Source organism: Saccopteryx leptura, chromosome 9, assembly GCF_036850995.1.
Source record: "Saccopteryx leptura isolate mSacLep1 chromosome 9, mSacLep1_pri_phased_curated, whole genome shotgun sequence".
Classification (NCBI taxonomy): domain Eukaryota; kingdom Metazoa; phylum Chordata; class Mammalia; order Chiroptera; family Emballonuridae; genus Saccopteryx; species Saccopteryx leptura.
Window position 1 is genome coordinate 60,025,101 of NC_089511.1, and position 16,367 is coordinate 60,041,467.

At 46.3% G+C, this 16,367-nt stretch overlaps 1 protein-coding gene across 1 annotated transcript in view; it reads right to left on the reverse strand.

Moving 5' to 3' along the window:
• CCDC6 (coiled-coil domain containing 6) overlaps positions 1–15,897 on the reverse strand; it is a 128,944-nt gene extending 113,047 nt beyond the window's left edge. Inside the window, exon 1 of the mRNA XM_066348221.1 lies at positions 15,167–15,897. Coding sequence (XP_066204318.1) covers positions 15,167–15,463 — 297 coding nt within the window. The 5' untranslated portion in view covers positions 15,464–15,897. The remainder of the gene's footprint in view (positions 1–15,166) is intronic.
• Between the last annotated feature and the right edge of the window lie 470 nt (positions 15,898–16,367).

Consider the following 16,367-nt stretch of genomic DNA (forward strand, 5'->3'; position numbering starts at 1 on the left):
AAGGAAAGCAAACTCAGTGCAGCTTGAGGAAGCAGAGGAGGACGCCCTGACAAGACCAGAGCCGCCGGTTCACGAAGAAGAAGAACAGAAAAGAGATGGGCGAGTCCAAATCACTGGCTAAAGTAGGAAAAGGAAGATATGCTCAATGCATCCCGAGAGCTTTCATAAGTCACATGATTTATCCCCAAAACCTGAGAGGTAAGATATCATGATCCCCTTACAGAAAAGAAGGCATGGTGGCTTAGAGGTCGGGTAAGCTGCCATATGATCAGAGCTAGGAAGGACCAGAACTGAGATTTTTTAAATCCTATGGGTTTGTCTGTTTGCATTTATAAAATACAAGCTACCCAGTTAAATTTGCATTTAGGATAAACAAATAATTTTTAGTGTACATATGTTCCATGCACCATTTGGGAATACATATAACTAAAATACTATTCATTGTTTATCTGAAATTTAAATACAGCTCCTCGTCCTGGCTGGGTGCTCAGTTGGCTAGAGCATCATCCCAACACTCCAAGGTTGTGGGTTTGATCCCTGGTCAGGGCACATACAAGAATCAGCCAATGAATGCAGAAATAAGTGGAGCAACAAATCGATGTTTCTCTCTTGCACACATACACATTCTCTTTCACCCCATTCCTCTCTAAAATAAATAGAAATTTTAAAAAATGGGTAATAAATAAATAAATACCAGCTCTTCACCCTGTGTTTTTATTTGCTAAATCTGGGAACCCTATCTGGTTTCCAAGTCGCTCTCCATTATATCAAGTTCTTTCAAAGAACCCTGGGGTGAAAAAACTAGAAAGAAGTTAATGAATAAAATTGAAAAGAAGAATAATTCACACAGATAGCCTAATGGAAAATGCTAATCTGCAATACATAGAATTCAAACCATAAAAACAATAAAAAAGGGGAGCAGTGCAGCCCACAAGAGTTTGAGAACTACAGAAAGAATACACCGGACTTACCAAAAGCAGCGAAACCTACTGGTTTTCATTGTGGGCTAACAAGTGAATTCCAACTGTCTGATCACATCACCCATCAGGTACCAATGACCCAGAGCTCCAAGGCCCTGGGCCAAGTAAGAACCAACCAAATAAGGGATTAAAATCATTAGTGCTAATCTCCCTTACCTGAAAAAAGCGTTCAAATGGGAAGGCACTCGAAGTAGCCCTGGAGGGAGGCAGAGAGAAACCAGACTCTTGGTGGTTCCGGCTAGAGCCCCTTTCCCTGGTGGGGAGATGACAAGAAAGGGGCGAAGGGCACTCCTGGGTTCAAGATGGCTTCCTTTAACTTACTTACTTACTACGCCAGCTGAGGCCCTGAATTATACAAGCTATCTTCCTTGCCCCCTCTCATACCTCTCAGATCAGGCAACAAAACGACAACATACCCCTAGTGAAAAGCATATTCCTTCAACCTTCAGAAAGTCCTCAGCTACCATTTCTACCACTAGAGTGATCCGGAGGCGACAGAAAGAAGAGAGGTCACCTGAGAAGTCCTGCAACCTGCCCGGCTCACAGCCGGACGCTGCGCGGCTGCCGCTCGGGCGCTGTGGGGCACTCCTGCAAAGTCAGCCCGTGTCAAAGACACGCACGTTCTCATTTCTCTTCAGACCAGCAGTTAAGCAGAAGTGGTACTTGTGTCTCAGCCATCAAAGTCCACCCTCTGGAATCCACACCACCATGAAACAGGGTCAAAAGTCACACAACAGAGCAGGTTTTGAGCGGCTGCGGCCCACAGTGCTGAAGACAGAAAACTGGGAAAAGGCACACGTTGGCTCTTTTTTTTTCAAAGAATAATGGAAAGAGCCCTGCACCCAACCTACAAGGGAAGGGAAAATGGATCTTTTAGGAAAGGTGTCTGTCCCATTATTTTTACAGGGCCACACAGGCTGGCTTACTCCCGACTCACCAAACCCTAGGAAGTCGGCCGAGGCCCCAGGCAGCCAGAGTGTCAGAGAAACAGCAGCCCCGAGAAGCCAGGCCACACGGCTCCCCGGCCTGCGGTCTCTGGAGAGCTCGGGGCTTGCTGCCTCGGCCGACCGCTCATCAGCTTTCCAGACCTTAGTTTGCTGCCATCAACTTATAGGATAATTAAAGACAGTTTTGATTTAAAAATACATTTTGGAGAATAGAAATGATTGGCTACTAATAATCTTTAATATCATTTTCTACAAGAATAATTCACAATCAAAATATATACTTTGATGTGTATGTCTCATTTGACCCCCATAACAACAGTGGGGGAAGAACAAGACTGGTACTAACCCTAAAGACTGTAGTATAACAGTTAAGTCCGCCCAGGCTCCAAGACTGACTGCAACACAACTTGGCTAGGAAGGTAGCCAAACCTCAATGAACTGCAGGCCCCCGTTCCATAGGCTTTGTGTCCTCTGCTGTACCACACTCCTCTCACAGCAACCCTACCTCCCAACGCCCAGTGATCAACACTGAGGGGAGGGGGCGGGACTGCCCAGGGGGCAGAGGCCAAAACTGAACAGCTCCCTCTATACTCACAATGGAATACTGCACAGCAATAAAAAAGAACTACTCCTCTGCAAGGACATGGACACTGTTTTGTACTAGTAAATGCATGAACTAGGATAACAAATCAAAGAATCTAGAAACACACAAAAATACAGTCTATACCAGGGGTCTCAAACTCAACTCAGCATGTGGGCCGCAGAGCAAGATCACAGCCATTCGGCGGGCCGCACTAGGTCTACAAAAGGCAACTGTTACGCAACACTTTTCTCACTGCAGTTGAAAACAAAAAAAAAATCAGTACAACAAGCACAATCGTACATGCAGTTTACTCAGTGTCACAGAACGACCAGAAACTGTAGTTTGCATCACAACTGCTGTTAACTAAGCTAATATCTAGCTAGGATGCTAGAGAAATGACAAATACAAGTAGGCCCCTAGGCTTACTTAATTTTATCCAAAATATTTTGAACTTCATGGATTAGTCTGCAGGCCGCACAAAATTGTTCAGCGGGCCGTGAGTTTGAGACCCCTGGTCTATACAAAGCCATGTCTACAAAAATAAGCAAAACGGCATGTACCGTGATAGAAGTCAGAACTAGGTTAATTTTGAGGGGTAATGACTGAAACAGTACAAGGCAGCTTTGGGGGGTTGCTGATAACAACATGTATCTTGAGAGGGGTGATAATTAAATTTACTTGTCAATTTATTGAGCACTTTTCAAAAAAGTTGTGCATTCAAAGCCTGTGCACTCTACTGTACGTTATAGTCCATTAGAAAGTTTATCAAAAGTCAACCTGGCCTGACCTATGGTGGCGCAGTGGATAAAATGTCAACCTGGAATGCTGAAGTCACTGGGTCGAAACCCCAGGCTTGCCTGGTCAAGGCACATATGGGAGTTGATGCTTCCTGTTCCTCCTCTCTCTCTCTCTCTCTCTCTCTCTCTCTCTCTCTCTCTTTCTCTCTCTCTCTCCTCTGAAATGAATAAATAAAATAAAAATTTAAGAAAAAAAAGTCAACCTGGGCACCACAAACTTTATTGGGCAGCTCCTGGGTCAAGACCGTGGGAAATGCAAATAACCTTTTAAATGGAGGGTTTTGTGTGCCAGTCACTGCTCCAGGCACCAGTACAATGCCTGCATCCAAACCCCTGTCCTACACTTACTGCAACCTTCGAGAGAGTGCTGAGACTCCTACTCCTCATTTCCTCATCTGTGACATGGCGGTAGCTAAGGGTTGCAATTACAATGAATGAATCCCTAAGTGTAAATTGTTTAGAACTGTACCAGTCACCAGTAAAACTGTGATATGTAGCTGTTATCATGGAGTAAGACAGATTATCTTATAGATGATATAGACAAAGTATCTGTCTTCAGTTTAGAAGGAAAACACAAACAGAAGTCTGCAATAAGCAGCCAGAATGGATTATTAAAGTGCCAAAATGCTCCCATTGTTCCCCTGTCCCCCGTCTCCTCCTCTGTAGTCAGCCCCTGGATAGAACTGGGAAACGGAACCCACCAGACTTACCACATGGGCCCTGCTCTCCTTCCCAGTTTCATGTCACTCCCCACTCAGGTTCCACCTGAGAAAGGGAGGCATGCCTCATCCTGCCACGACCCTTATCCCCACCTTCAACCTATCCTTCAGGTTTTAGTTCAATAACCAACCACCTCATGAGAAAAAGAACCCCCTTGAAGATGGCTCCAACTCCCCAGATGCAGTCTCATCCCAGTTCTTACATATGGCATTCTGCCTGCTATATATACAGCAGGTCATCAATACATGTGTTGGAAAAATTCACTATTACTGCACTACTCGGACTATTTATAGGGGTTATAACGGAAGTACTACAAAGAGACTGGCCCTAGACAGGGATGGGAACCCAGAGGGCTGTGCTATTACAGAGGGGGCAACCTACAATGACAGGGTACAGGATGGCAGAGACCAAGGGCCAACACGGGACAGAGCAGAGTCAGCCAGGGGCATACAGACTGACCCCAGGCATTGGAGGCACCCTAGCCATCGCTGTTTCTCTTCTGAGGCGGGGAATTTCGGGCTCTGGAAACACTCCCTGGGGTCTGGCATCCCAAGAATCTGCTATGGTAATGGGGCAGCCCTGACTACTCTAACTGAAAAAATAGAACAGTGTAGAAACAACTATGAGGAAAATGCTCACAGATAAAGATAAAACTGCTCCTAAATGAATTTCCAGCCCACCCTTTCTGTAGGCAATGTAGACCTGTGCTTAAGCACTGAGGTCCGTCCTGGGTTCAAATTCCAGCCACAAGTTACATAACCTCTCTGGGCCTAAATTTACCAGGTGTAGTAATCAATAACATCAGTGCTGATTACACAGAACTGTGGTGAGGATTATATAAGAAGATATTCTATGCAAACCCCTCCCAATCGTACCTATCCATCCCAGAGTAGGCACCGGGGAAACACTGGCTATTAGCACAGCAACACAAAATAATCTGAAGTGATGCTGATAAACAAGATTATTCATTTCTCCAAGGTTTTCTTTTCTTCAAACGTTATTAAATTATGGTATATTCAAAATGCTATCAAGGAAATTAAATGCTTACAATACATTTCTTTCTTTTTTTTTTTTAACAACCATCATATACTTGGTGTTAGAGCAAAGTCCTTTCTCCTTCCTGGGGACAAGCCCTCGCCCCGGATTACTCCCTCCAAGATCCGCACCTCTGGTGCTTTATCTAAATGCAAATGGAGGGGGTGGCACCGAGCCACCCCCTGGGGGCTGGGGGGCTGTACCTGTCTGTTGAAGACAGCAAAGAACCAGATGCATGATGGCCAAAGAGCAGTAAAAATTTAAGTTGGAGCAAGATACCAAACACTTTAATTAAAATACATTAGGTCCAAATTCGTAACTTCAGCATCAGGTCACTGAAAAACAGCTAGCTGCTTCTGTAGGTCACAGTAAGTTTTTCCTCCAAAAACAACAACAACAACAACAAATTAAATCACTAGGAACAGAGGTTACCAAGGACTAGAGGTAGGGGGAAATGAAGAGTTTTTTTTGCTGAATCAAGACAGAGGCTCTGTGGGGGATGATGAAGTTCTGGAAATGGATAGTGGGGATGGCTGCCCAGCACTGTGAATGTACTTAATGGTACTGAACTGTATACTTAAAAATGGTTAAAATGGTAATTTTTATTTCTGCATATTTTACTACAAGTTTTTAAAATCACAAAAAAAAGTTACTGAATCTATTCTCAGGAACCGAAGGTACTTCTCAATAATAAGCTACATGCATTCAAGTGTCAAAATGATGTGAAATAGTTAATATACTTCCCAAAAGACACGGCCCTTGACCAGGTAGTGATTTGCACCTAAAGAAGTCCAAACTTCTCTTTTATGGCGTATATACTCTTTGGTTAGCAAAGGCATTTAAACCAGCTAGCAGATTTTTTCCCCTCAAATTTTAGCATTTCTATAATCAGAAGCTGCTAAATGAAGCAGACACAATGTTTTGACTCCCAGCAAATGTTTTTGTTTAGATAAATTAAGACCTGTCCAATGAAGAACACACACACAAAAAAAAACCCTCAAAAGAATAACAGTTATTGAGTTGGTATATTAGGACAATCAGAAAAAAAATATATTACCACTTACATGCAAACAATTTCATGAGTTGAAAAGCTCTTTCTATAATTAAAGACCAAATGATTTTTCTCAAGATTATTTTAGCCCTTCTAATTCAGTCTCAAAGAGCTGGTAACATAAAAGACTGTTCTCTTATAAAAATAACACATCAAGTGCTTAGTGCAGGTACAAGATTTCTAGGAACTTACTTTAATCACCCGAACTCCATGCTGCTTTCACTTTTTCACGCTTCTCTTTCCTTATACGGAAAACTCTTTTGAATTATGACCTATGTCTGGCTTAATATCCCAACTCAGCTCCTCAGGACCGAGTGGCCTCATTTGATCTCAAGTGCCCTGAGATGACCCAGAGGGTATTAACCAGATCACTCCAGACACACACCTGGCACCCAAGGCTGATTTGATCTGGAACAGATGCATGGAAGATTATACTGTCAGTCAACACTGCTTAAAAAAAAAAAAAAAAGACAACTCTGGCATTTGAAATTGACCCTTACCTAGGATCTCTAATTTTAACATAAAAGTCTTTGCTTCACAGATTTCAGATAGGAAAACTTAAGAAAATTTCGGTCCATCCAACAAGATTCGGCCAAAGGAAAGTTGGTGGGCCCCAAGTTTAACAGAAATAAAGGAAAAATCACCTAGATCATTTCAATCTACAGGAAGATATAAATTATGACATTAAAACACCCATGGCATTTTTTTTCAACCATCACCATATAAAAAAGAAAATTAAAAACAAAAGCCTCACGTGCCACTTGGACATAGAAAAATTGAGCAACAGCTCTCCCCACGTCTGCCTTACAAATTAAACTACAAGCTCATTAAACTGAGTGAACATGACACATCGTCTTCCTTTAAAGGTATTCACAAAACAGATGAACTTCATTTCGAAAGTGGAAGGTAATATAGCCACCCCAGGCAACCCTACAGGAGCATGCCTGAACTTCCTTTCTTGCTTCCACTTATATGTTGGTTAACTCTGTACTTCACAACTCTCTGGGCTGGAAAATGCTGGAGAAGGAGGGTCCGTCCCTCTACTCTGACTCCCCTACAGCCCCCAATCAGGGCCAAGCTCAATCCAAGTCAAGTGCAATCCAGGGTAGGCTGCTAAGAAGCCCTTACATTCCTTCTGAATAGTTCGGAGTATCTGGCACACAGTCAGCCCCTCACAAGTACTTATAGGTTGAATCCCGCCTATTTCAGGCTATATTTATATTTGCCACATACCATTTTGTGTCTTACTGAGGAGACAAAGGGAGGGGGAAAGTCACAGAAAATTTCCCAGCATTAACTATGTGAGTATTATAATAAATTGTAATCACTAAACTATACCCCACACATCAGCTCCAGGGACCGATAACAAGGAAGGGGGTGAGTTAAATCTAAATACCCATCAACCAAATTATTAAATCCTCCACCCCACCTCACCTTTTTTCTAGCATTCTTCTCCCTAGAAGAGAACACCTACACAAAGTGAGTTTGCAGTCTACTGGTATCAGCACTGGGATAAAATGCACTGCTGTGGGCTTCACAGCCCTAAGACAAGAATTTGAAGGCCTTGGGCAAGTAGGAAGAGTCTGACAGTTAACACCACAAGATCCAGACGATTAGAAATATTTTCCAGAGCATTAGTTTCCCTGTCAAGAAAATTTCAATCACCTCCAAGCAGGAAGATACTGAACCTGAGAACATTGACTTCCCCGGTGATCTATCTAAAAGCAACTGCATTGTGATTGAAAACAAAAAGCAACACCTTACCCACTGAGGGAAAAGGTATGGGAGGAGACAAGGAAGATGCCTGTTACTCCTTTGCTCCTTGCTGTAGTTTAAAAGCTCAGATTAGGCCCTGGCCGGTTGGCTCAGCGGTAGAGCGTCGGCCTAGCGTGCGGAGGACCCGGGTTCGATTCCCGGCCAGGGCACACAGGAGAAGCGCCCATTTGCTTCTCCACCCCTCCGCCGCACTTTCCTCTCTGTCTCTCTCTTCCCCTCCCGCAGCCAAGGCTCCATTGGAGCAAAGATGGCCCGGGCGCTGGGATGGCTCTGTGGCCTCTGCCTCAGGCGCTAGAGTGGCTCTGGTCGCAACAGAGCGACGCCCCGGAGGGGCAGAGCATCGCCCCCTGGTGGGCAGAGCGTCGCCCCTGGTGGGCGTGCCGGGTGGATCCCGGTCGGGCGCATGCGGGAGTCTGTCTGTCTCTCCCCGTTTCCAGCTTGAGAAAAATGAAGAAAAATAAATAAATAAATAAATAAAAGCTCAGATTAGCATTTCTAGGTGTAAATGCAATTATTTCTGCAAGGCATGATTTAAGGTGAGGGGGAGTGCAAGTATGCTGGGTGTGCTGCCATAGCAACCTCCAAACTCTGCTCTGCAGGCCACACGTGGACATCTACAGGGATGCAGCAAGTCTCCCAATTTTCTCTGCAGATACTTCCCCACTTGGAGCTTCCGGTACTTACACTGACACACACCCCATCACAGTCCACAGTTGTTTCCCAGAGGTCACTGTGGAGTATTTGAACATTAAAGAAATACCTGGAGTGATTTGTCACCATCAGCAAGCCTGAGGTGGCAAATCTGAACATTTCCAAAAGAGCCACTTCCCCCCCTAAGCCTTGCTCAGAAACCCTCAGAAAAGTGAACCTGAGGACACTGTCCCTTTCAAAGGTGAAATGTATCACAAACATCCAGGAATACGCTACAAGGTAGCTACAACGTCAACCCTGGTGGGAAGGCAGGAGCTTGGGGCACACACTGATTGCAGTAGTCCCCCAAAGTATATATAGTGTACATTCATTCATCTATCCAGTCTATTCAACCAACTATGGAGAAGATGGTGTTTGGTTGCTATTTAGGACACATGCAAAAGTAACGCTATGAGCATAAGGTCCAGTAAAAAAACAAAACAAAACACCTCATCACCCAATGCCCATGGAGTCAACCCAAATACGCTAACCACACCCAGGCACTGAGGAATGGGAGTGAACAAGGCAAATTCTACCCACCCCTCAAATTTACACACCCACCTGGGGAGATCCATGTGGTGGGGTGGGGGGATGATAGATGGGTCCTGTGGGACATGAATGGGCACAAACCCCAGGGAGTGGCTGGCAAAGACACGGAGCCAGTGTACACTGAGGGGTGGGGGAAGCAGTACAGTCCCCTTGGGTCTAAATGAGAGGGGAGAAGTAGGAAGAAGAATTAAGGGCACAAGGAACATCCTAGAGGAGCCAGAGAAACCTACTAAAATTAATTCCAGGAAATAGCGGTTCAGTCCGGTGAAAGCTTCGAACGTGAGGACGTGTCTGTGAAGCAGGGGCCGAGCATACAGCCTAGTACACCACCAGAATGTTTACTCAGATCCAGAGGGCAATAGGGAGCCACTGGGAGTTTTAAAGCAAGCACGAGCTGCTTCAGGTTTCTGCTTTCAACCAACATCTCTGCTGCTCTTGAACAAGAGTTACCACATACAGACACTGGTGATTCTCTAAACTATTCCCCACACCCAGCAAAAGAAACAAGGAGAACACTGTAAAAGGCTGTCACAACCTCCTCTCAGGTTTGTGGTTTTTCTCAATCAAATACAAATAGATTATATGAAACACACAGAGAGAACCCACAAATGTGAAGAACTTTCACTGCAGAAGAAATCTAAGAATAGTTACTTTAGGAAGACTGAACTTGTGTACAATTAGCCCTAACTGTGAGGTTATACTTGTCTCAAAGTTATGTCTAAAACTGGGTGTTTCCATAAAAATCTAAGAATTATTTTTTTAAAACAGGGAAAAAAACCCCACAATATATCTTTTTACAAGGGCAATGTTGATCTGCTATCTTCTGAGAGTCTGCCAAAATGAAGTCTTAAAAATGAAAAATCGTGTATTAGGCTTCCAGAGTAAATAATCCAAAATCCACTACATTAACTATACGGCTTTTATTAGTTAATGAAATCACTACACTGTGGATGTTCACAATAGCCAGGTTTTTCTATCATGCCATATCAACGTTTTTCTGCTGTAATTCCAAATGCCTTTGTATTTCTGTGTTACCACAGATGTTTATATAATGAAGGACTAATTTTATAGATAGAGACATACTTAAATAATAGTCATTTTTAATAGGCTTTTATTTTTGAACCAAACACATGATGGAAGGTCTGAACCGGTCTAGAAAAGAGCTCACACTTGGAGAACTAGCCACACCAGGTGTGAGGCCCTGGTTACACTGAGAACAGCAGCAACTAGTCCACAACTCGGAAGCCATCCAATTACTGCCTACTGCATTTCCAGAGACCAGCACTCCCGGATACCTCTCACTACACTGAATTATTAGATAATCTCCAATTTTTAACCAGAGTACAAGCCAAACAGATCTAGCCTGACTCCACAGGGTGACTGAGCATTTGTTTTTTGTGTATTTCCTCCACTCCAAACTAGGTATAATGATCTACAATCAGCAGCCTGGTTCCACTGCTAATTTACTGGAAGAAATTGGAGAAATCACTCAAAACATCCTGTTCCACCTCTAATTCTCAAATAAAATATGAACGGCGAGCTCTAACTCACAGGTGCACTTGTAGAGATGGATGAAGGACCCCATGTATCTTTCTTCCCCATAATGATGCTTACCTCTAAATACTGAGAACACAGACACATGAAACCAGTACTTTATTAAATCGGTAGATTGAACAGAATAAGCACTTATCTACAAAAAAGAGAGAAGCAACCCTTAGTTATGAGCTTCTATTGGCTGTTGGCTTAAAAAGAGTGCACAACGAGATACTACTACACACCTATTAGAATGGTCAAAACGCACAACTCTGACTATCAAATACTGATGAGGATGTGGAGCAATAGGAACTCTTGTTGCTGGTAGGGATGCAAAATAGCACAGCCACTTTAGAAAGACAATTTGGCAGTTTCTTTTTTTTTTTTTTTTTTTTGTATTTTTCTGAAGCTGGAAACAGGGAGAGACAGTCAGACAGACTCCCGCATGCGCCCCACCGGGATCCACCCGGCACGCCCACCAGGGGCGACGCTCTGCCCACCAGGGGGCGATGCTCTGCCCCTCCGGGGGGTCGCTTTGCCGCGACCAGAGCCACTCTAGCGCCTGGGGCAGAGGCCAAGGAGCCATCCCCAGCGCCCGGGCCATCTTTGCTCCAATGGAGCCTTGGCTGCGGGAGGGGAAGAGAGAGACAGAGAGGAAGGAGGGGGTGGGGGTGGAGAAGCAAATGGGCGCTTCTCCTATGTGTCCTGGCCGGGAATCGAACCTGGGTCCCCCACACGCCAGGCCGACGCTCTACCACTGAGCCAACCGGCCAGGGCCATTGGCAGTTTCTTAATAAAACTAAAAGTACTCTTACATAAACTCCAGTGATTGTGCTCCTTGGTATTTACCCAAATGAGCCGAAATCTCCTGTCCACAGAAAAACCAACACACAGATGTTTATTGCAGCTTTATTCATTATTGCCAAAGCTTGAAGGCAGCCAAGTCCTTCAGTAGGCAAATGGAAAAATAAACTGTAGCACTTTCAGATAATGGAATATTATTCCATACTAAAAAGAAATGAGCTATTAAGACATAAAAAGACATGAAAGAAGTCTAAATGCCTATTACAAAGTGAAAGAAGCCATTCTGGAAGGCTGCAATACCATATGATTCTAACTCTTTGACATTCTGGAAAAGGCAAAACTATGGAGACCATAAAAAGATCAGTAGTTGCCAGGGGTTAGGGAAAGACGGAAAGCCAGCGCACAGAGGATTTTTAGGGCACTATATCTGCTCAGTATAGTAGTGGATAAATGTCATTATATTTGTCCAAACCCATAGAATGTACAACACCAAGAGTACACCCTAACGTAAACTATGGACTGTGGGTAATTATGATGTGTCAGTATTGGTTCATTTGTTATAATAAATGTATCATTCTGATGGGATGTTGATAATAGGGGAAGGGAGGAAGGGCAGGGAGTACATGTGAAATCTCTGTAACTTCCAATCAATTTTGCTAGGAATCCAAAACTGCTCTAAAAAATAGTCTGTTTAAGAAAAAAAGAAAAAGAGCCTGACCTGTGGTGGCACAGTGGGTAAAGTGTCAACCTGGAATGCTGAGGTGGCCAGTTCAAAACCCTGGGCTCACCTGGTCAAGGCACATATGAGAGTTGATGCTTCCTGCTCCTCCCCGTTTCTCTCTCTCTCTCTCCTCTCTATAAAACAAATAAACAAAAATCTAATAAAAAAAAGAAGAAGAAAAAGATGACATCTCTCTCTTCTCCAGGGTGTGGCTGTCTTAGCAATGTACTTTCCTGATCACATTCAGGTAAAAGAAAAGCCACCCATAATCATTTTTTTGTGCTTATCAACATGATAAGTAATATTATAACTAGAGAAACTAATAGGAGCCTGGAGGGCAAGTAATAGGATTATGATTCCATCTTCACTTCAAATTAACTAAAATAATGAAAAATCTAGCAAGGCCTTCACTTAACTGACTAACTAGGCCTTGTCGCAAAATTCCTAGGCAGCTACTAGCAAGAGCTACGTTTAAGAGGTATCGGGTAGTACAGCTTAACTTTGACATAAACAATAACATGGTGCTGTTCAAGGGACTCCTTACATCCACAGACCCATTTCATCTAGTCACACATTCTGGCTTCTAGTTCAGTTAGCCAAACTTTCCAAAGCTTAAAGGAACCTCTTCTCTGCATTTGCCTTAGTAACACCAGCCAAGTACTAGGGAACCAGGTAAACCACAAGCACTGTTATTTGTCTCACTGAATATATTCATCAAAGATTAAGGAAGAATTGAGAAGCTTCTGGTACTTGTAAACCGTCATCTAAAAAAGTTTTTAAACTTTACTTATGAAGCCACAGAGCATTTCACAAAGTACATTTGGTTGAATGTTCAGTTTTGGTTGAGGGTAAGTGCTAAGAAATAACGCCACCACCTCACACACTCTTCAGGCCAAGTGTTCAGAAGACCTCTGATCTTATACATCGGGAATGAACATGTTTGTCCTTGCAAAACCAACGTGTTTGTGTACAATTTACAGATCTACTTATATATGGTCAAGTGTCAAACAGATAACCCTTTCATACTGTCTCCACCCCACATTCTCCCTCCCAAACAAACGAAACAGCCTGAATTGCTCACTGTATGCAAGAGGCTAAAGACTGTGTTTCATTTAAGTTTTACTACTTTCCATGGTTCACATTCTCCAAGAGACTAACCGTCTCATTTACTAACTCAAACCTTAAATAAACTGCTTCCACCAACTTCCCCCTCTTCTCAAACCCTCACTCAGCAGAGACATCTATCTCTCTTGGCCCAGAGAGCTACAGAGGAGGCTTGGAAGTGGCTGCCTTTGGAAATTTCTTCACCTTCCTACCAAAGGGGCACTTCAAGAACTTTATAGTTCCAATTCTGTTCACCAGGACTGGATTTGAGCATGGCAAGTGTCTTTCCCAAACTCCAATTGTCTTTGGGTGATGGGTATGCAACATAATCAAATGTCAAAATAACCTGGAGGTGTTTTCTCTGAACCTATGTACTCTGATTATTCAATGTCACCCCATTAAAATTAATAATAAAAAGAAAGAAAGAAAGAAAGTGTCTTTCCACAATCAATTTCTATTTAGGCTACCAATCACACTGAAACTTTGGTGGAAATCTGCTTTCTAAGCAAATTCAGAATGCCATCCAGTTCCCATGTAAGAGCTGGTACTGGGGGTGGGGGAGGTGGGGGATACACACCCAACTCGCTCCCCCACTGAAGACCTTGCTGGCACAGGGGCATCCTAAACTTGCCTCATTTCATTTCCAGAGAGTGATCTTTGATCCATCCCCAAATTCATCTCTTTCTCCATCTGAAGGTTCAGTTTAATCAGCTATGGTACAGCAGCTATGGCAATTTATTCCCTTGACTTCTTAACGTTTTCTTCTCTGCTCCTGGCTGGGAAACTGTTTTGATCTGAATGAGAATCCTGTGCGGGGATTCGGCATGTTAATGATGTGGCTAGCTGGCAAGGATGTTAGAGGAGAGCACTCGGTGTACTTCTTTCATTAGGTTTCGCCTCATCACAGCTAGACTGGCCTTTCCAGACGCCCGTAACTTAGGAGGGAGACCTATACACCTCATCTTAACCTCTTCGGGGGAGTCTCTCGGGAGCCAGGTAAAAACATAATAGACAGCCTATTCTCCCCTCAAGGATCTGGATTAATGGCAAAATACCCCCAGGCACTTCACCGACAATGAAACAAACAGACGTGTGTACATCTTGCTCAACAAGGGAGTCGCTACCTTTCACCCTGGTTTCAGTCTGTCTAGGCTTCATACCCTTCACTGTCCAGACCAGTGCAAGATGCTGCATTCTCCCGGCTGTACACGGCCTCCGGCGGCCACTACCCCCATCCTCCCCACCAAGGAAGAGCTTCCCACGGAGGTAGGTAGGGGCAACAGCTTCGGGACCCGCCCTCTCCCTCTCGATCCTGGCCAGAAAACTCCACTTCCCGGATTCCCAGCCACTCTCTCCAGACCCCTCCCCGGGCGATCCAGCTAGCGCCGTCCTGATGCCAGCGAAGCGCCCAACCCCGATGCGTACCCCCGCACCCCGAGGCAGGCCCCCGAAACAGGCCCCAGCTCCCTTCCTCTCCCCTAGCATAGGGCTCCCCAGGTTACGGACGCACCCCTCAGGCATGCTAGGGCTGAAAAAGTCCCACCCCGCCCCCCAGCCACGCCGCCAGCCTCCAGCTCTGCCCGAGAGGGGCCTCCTCCCCGGAGATGGAAAGGAAACGTGGGTGGGTCGTCCCAGCAGCCTTCTCCCTCACCCCCCGAGGAGCCTGGACCCCGGGAGAAGGGAGAAGACAGCCCCGCGGCCCCGAAAGGACACCTCCCTCTCCCCCAGCCTCCGGAGGCCGGCAGGTCTTGACAGAGTCGGCTCGCTGCGGGACCTCAGGAGCCCTAGAGGGACCGGGACTGCCCGGGTCCCGGCGGAGCCTCTCCTGGGGGCGGGCGGAGGCTGGCGCGGCGGCGCACCCCCGGGGGCCACTCACGATGGTCACGCTGGCTTTGCGCAGGTCTCGGTTCTCCTCCTGCAGCGCCTTGCACTTGAGTTTGTAGGTTTCCAGCTCGATCTTCAGCACCTTGTTCTCCTGCTGCAGCGAAGCCAGGCGGTTGGTGAGCTCCTCCAGGCGGAACGGCGAGATGACAATGCCCCCCGATTTCCCCCCGCCGCCACCTCCCCCGCCGCCGCCGCCGGAGGTCGACGAGCAGGACGACTGCATGGCGGCCGAGCTGCTGCTGTTGCCCCCCGCCCCGTCCGTGTCGCTCTCGCTGGCGCTGTCCGCCATGGCCGCGGCGGGCTGGGGGAAGTAGGAGGAGCAGGGAGGCGGCGGCGGCGGCGGCGGCGGCGACGGCGACGGCGACGGCGAAGCCTGGACTGCGAATGAGTGGGCGCGGGGCGAGCACAGGGGAGCGCCGAGCTGGGCGCCTGGCACTAGGGCGCAGGCTCAGAGGGGCGGCGAGAGAAAGAGAGAGAGCTTCCCGCTGCCAAGGGACCTCCTCCGCCAGAGAACAGAGACCCCGCCCGGGCCCGGGCAGTATTGCACTGAGTCTCGCTCCAGCCGGCCTGGCGCGCTGGGTAGGCCGCCGGGCGAAGCGAGCCGAAAGCTCTGGGACCAGCCCGCTGCCGCCGCGGCCCGCCTCCTGGCGTCTGCCGGCCGGGTAGCGACACGCGGGCGCGGCCTCCTGGAGAAAGCCAGGCCAACCTCCGCACCAGCTGCTCGCCGACCGCACGTGTTCCGAGGGAGGGCCTCCGAGTCCCCTGATTTAAGCCCAGGGCCGCCCAGCCTCTTCCGGGCTGGCGCCCGCTCCTGGGCAAAACAAGCCAAATGCCCCACTAGCCTTGCAGGTGCTGGGGACACGTGGAGAGGTCAGTCAGTTCCCGCAGCCGGCCTGGCCGATTGTCGCCAAGTGGCCCCACCTTCCGCGGACTTGTGTGTTCCTGTCTCCCTCTATTTCAAACATGCAGGCAGCCCTTTCAGTTTTATCTTATTGAGCCTGACTGGGAAGAATAGCAGTAAGAGAACAGAAAGTTCCCCTACAGGGAGCAGAGTGAGGTGAAACAACACCAGCCACAGGTTATCCTCGTTAAGAAAGATTTGCAAAAGAGACACCACCTTCTCTCGTAATAATCTTATAAACCACGCTGCGCTCAATCGTTCAAACAGGTGCAACTTCATTAATTTTTTCTTT